This window comes from Gordionus sp. m RMFG-2023, chromosome 1 (assembly GCF_954871325.1).
Source record: "Gordionus sp. m RMFG-2023 chromosome 1, tfGorSpeb1-WG-v2, whole genome shotgun sequence".
NCBI lineage: Eukaryota > Metazoa > Nematomorpha > Gordioida > Chordodea > Parachordodidae > Gordionus > Gordionus sp. m RMFG-2023.
The window spans coordinates 43,826,107-43,830,404 of record NC_088775.1 but is presented as its reverse complement, the minus strand read 5'-3'; the positions used below and the strand labels follow the sequence as shown (position 1 = coordinate 43,830,404).

At 24.5% G+C, this 4,298-nt stretch overlaps 1 protein-coding gene across 1 annotated transcript; it reads right to left on the bottom strand.

The window, feature by feature from the left end:
- Window positions 1-1,883: 1,883 nt before the first annotated feature.
- LOC135931822 (U6 snRNA-associated Sm-like protein LSm7) lies at window positions 1,884-2,471 on the bottom strand. Its single transcript, XM_065469128.1, has 4 exons — window positions 2,410-2,471; window positions 2,263-2,368; window positions 2,151-2,222; window positions 1,884-2,107 (listed from the first exon to the last, which is right to left on the bottom strand). Exons 1-4 carry the CDS (start codon window positions 2,410-2,412, stop codon window positions 1,971-1,973), a joined length of 318 nt encoding a protein of 105 aa, XP_065325200.1. The 5' UTR covers window positions 2,413-2,471; the 3' UTR covers window positions 1,884-1,970.
- Window positions 2,472-4,298: the final 1,827 nt, after the last annotated feature.

The window sequence follows — 4,298 nt, the reverse complement described above, 5'->3', positions numbered from 1 at the left end:
TTTGAGCAACTACCAACTACATATAACATAGACACGACAAATCTATTAGAAAAATTTAAAGATGTATATAATGATTATAAAATAAAATATAATATCAAATCAACATCAGTTAACCCAATAGTACAGTCGAACATGGATAGAATTTTTAAACTTAATAACATTACAGCAGTATGTGAGGTGGAGACATATCTTAACGAAATAAGAATCAGTTCAAATAAGAGTCCCTTAGAATGGTGGAGATTGCATGGGGATCGTTTTCCTGTGTTGTCGAAAATGGCAACTGATATACTATCAATTCAGGGATCTTCGGCTTCATGTGAGCGGTTGTTCTCAATAGGAACAAATATGATAATGAAAAATAAAATGTCTTTGTAGGAGGAAACTATTAGAAAGACTTTATGCTTAAAAAATTGGATATTATCAAATTCGGATTTACTATAATTTTATATTTTTGTGTATTATTTTATATTTTTAGAAAATGAGATTATTGTACATTTTTAGAAAATTTTAATAAAATTTGAATATTAGATTGAAGAAATAGTTTAAATATTTTTTTATAAGCAATTCTAATTCTAAAAATCGGATATTTTGGTCAATTTGTTTGGTTAACGTTATATGAAATCATTGGGTTTTATTTCGTTTATTTTCTATAAATTTTTATATTGTAATGACAATTAGTTTAGAGAATCCTTAAAAGTATCATCTTTAAACATCTGTAAAATTTTTTTTGCAAAATATTTTATAAGCTTTAGAAAAATTTTCGAATTGAATAATGATTTTATTATTCGTACGAATACGAGTAGCGCAATTATTTGGTTCGAATTTTTGAATCGAATACGATCGTTTTTTTGTAGGCCTACACATAACCAATAGGGGGGGGGGTAGTTCACCCTCAATTACATATTTCCCTATTCTTGTAAATATCATTATCATTTTATGCTGATAAAATTTCCTCCCTACACCCACTCTAGCCAAAAAATGCATACAATATATTATAAGGGAGAATTTGAAATGAAAATTAGCAAAAGTTAATAACTTTTTAAAATAACAACTATAATTCAAAATTTTAAAAATAACAAATTTAATTTTTTAAAGTGAAAACCCAATTATTTTCATAAAAATCTAATATAGCCAAAGACCCTATAATAAGAGTACCTAAAGATCTCTAATAAAATTCATAATTCATCTAATAGCCCCCCCCCCCCCGAGCTTGTGGTTGTAATAAATTTATTCATATCATAAATTTTTGAGCTGAATATTTTTACAACTTAAAAGACTTGATATTTTGTAAAAAAAAATTCCTTTTTTATTAATAATTGCAATATAAGTTAAATAAACCCATCATTATGGTCAAGTTTTGTGAAGCATATAATAAAAAATATATCTTATACACCTTAAGACAACCCAGTCAAATGGGCTAGCCTCTGAAAATGAGGCTTTCTGTGACTTACCCAAAATCTTGTAAAATTCCCAACCCATAATAAAAAGCATTTAAATTATATTTCTGTTGTAAAACTTCTTTCAATGTTTGATAATTTAAAATTAAGATATATTAAAATAATTTTTATACTTTTATGAATTTTGTATAAAGTTTAGCAATAAAAATTTATATGCATTATGTAGTAAAATAAACTGTAATAAAATGTCTTGATTTCAGAAATTATGATTTTAATTTATTAAAATCATCTAATTTATTTTCCCAAGGGAATAAACTTCAGAATCATATTTTTATAGATTTGTATATTACAAGACCTATAAACCTAAACAAATTTAATACTAAGACAACTATTACCAAAGAAATATAATATATCGATCCCAATATTTCCCAATAAATATCTGATTGCTTTTGTTAAAAATGTATTAAAATAGCTTTAATTATTTATTGGATTAAATATTTTTATACTAATATATAATATTAACAATATTTTTTAGAAAACAATTCTACAACATAAATATTCAATTAAAGGTGGTTAAGATTGATGTATAAAGGGATTAGGAATTTCTTCCATGCCATCTACAGGACATATTAAAACAACTGTGGTTCCTCTACAAACTACTAGACCTAAAGGACGAGTGTCTTCAGTTATTTTTAAAGGATCGTCAGGATCTATTTTACTTGGTCTAGAAATATATAAAATATAACAAAATACCTCTTAAATATTCAGTAGTACCATCTAATACAATATTTAATAAAGCATCATATCCTTTCAATATACCAGAGACTAAAAAGGTATAAGGATGTAAAATAGCACGTTTAACTACCTTCTCGACCACCGTTAAATTTAACACGTATTGCCTTTTCCATATATTTTTGCAAGTTTAAAACTGTTTCTTTTTTTCTATGGTCAGAATTTATTACTTTTGATGCCTAAACATAATATTTAAAAAATATGTTTTAATATCTTTTACCATTTTAAAGGTGTAACCAAACTGAGAATTGACAGGTAAAGTGAGAATGGACAGAAAAACTGAGAATTAACAGGTAAAATTTATATTTTATAGCCTATCATTTATATTTTAAAAATAAAAATATAATATTTTTATTGTATAAATCAAATATATCCAAAATTATAATTATCCAAATTAACAAAATAGAATATGGAAAAATGTAGTCCATAAATTTATAATATGTATAGAACAGATACCCATAATAAACTTTTTAAAACATATAGAAATTTCCGTTGATGGCGTAATAGATTATAAATTTAGGTTTTAATTTAAAATAATATGAATTATAGGAGCATAATTCTTTGCTCTGGATTAATTAATTTGGTACAGACTTATATAAACATAAAATAAAAGAAATTTGAAGTTTCCATCATTATTTTTGGAGTTATGATGTCCATTCACAGTTTAGTCAATTTTTTTTAGATTTTTGGGATTTATAAAATACTAGTAGATAGCCCGTCAAAAATGACGAGGAATGAGAATTTTCTTATTACTTTTATGCTAGTTGTTACAAAATAATATCCAATTTTTATTCTTTTTACCCCTACCCCCCCCCCTTTAGGCCAGGTTCAATCCATTAAAGCTAAATATAAATACTATGGTTTGAGTAAAAATTTTAAGGCTTTTACTTGATAATACCAATATTATTTATTAAATATTACTGATCACTTATACCTAATATTTAATATTAAAAATTCCCAGGCAAAGTACAAAGCCATAATAATTTTGAAAAATTCTTCCAAGCCAAATGAAAGATCATAATAATTTTGGTATTGAGAACTGAAAAACAAAATATTTAAATAATCATAATGAATTTAAAAATACAATCAAAATCAGATTTTCATGGGCCTTGGTTTTTTGATCAGGCCGAACTCTTCACTAATCTATTGAAACAAATACTCTAAAAAGATAAGCAGACTATTTATTAATAATATATTTTCTTATTTTTCAATTTTTACCAATGTAAATTATTGTCGGGCCCTGACAGCTGGGTAAATTACTGTCAATTAGTGGATCAGTTACCATCATCCTTCTTTAATTAAATGGGCCCTGGCAGTAGTGTAAATTTTACCGCCAAACAGTAGATGAAAATTTACTGCACTGGATATGCCCCCTTTTGGGTGATGGAAGCCACTTAATTGAGTTTTATTAAATGCAATGATATACCTTAAATTTTTATATTAAATATTAACAGTTGAGTCATAAAATCTTCCACATAAATAAGCCTGTAACAAATATGAAATATATTTTTATTAGTTTATATAAAATAAAAATATAATAAATTACTTGTATTGTATATACCTTAATATAAAAGCATGGTAATAATTTATTCCAAACAATTATAAGTAATTTATTTATAAAAAGTAAGTAGACATATAGTTGATTTTATTCTATTATATAGAATTAGTTATAAAATACTAGGTAAAATTCCACTTTTACAGACATATTTGACAGTTAGAGAATATATTACAGTTAATAATTTAACATATTTTACTAATCAATGCTCTTCATATTAAATATAGCAACAATTTGCATTCAATTATTTAACGCCATCTATTTATTTTAAGTAAAAATGATATTTTAATTTAATTCATATTATTCATCCCACAATGTCTTCAAAAGATATTTTCTGATGTCCTTATCAATATTTTATAGTTTACTGTAAAATATATTATTCGCTATATTGGTTAAAATTACTTGATTGTCATTTGATAATTAGATATACTGTAAATCTACGACATATAATATTCCGCTGTTTGTATTATGCTTTAATATTTTTTTAATTTATGATTTGATTTTAACAATAGTTTAAAATTATATTTTACTTTTATTAAGATTAATAAATTAAA

Coding starts and splice junctions, on each gene's coding strand:
- LOC135931822 (XM_065469128.1), bottom strand. Junction 2,223..2,262: donor ATTTAACGGTGGTCGAGAAG/GTAGTTAAACGT, acceptor ATACCTTTTTAG/TCTCTGGTATATTGAAAGGA. Junction 2,108..2,150: donor TACTACTGAATATTTAAGAG/GTATTTTGTTAT, acceptor CAAGTAAAATAG/ATCCTGACGATCCTTTAAAA.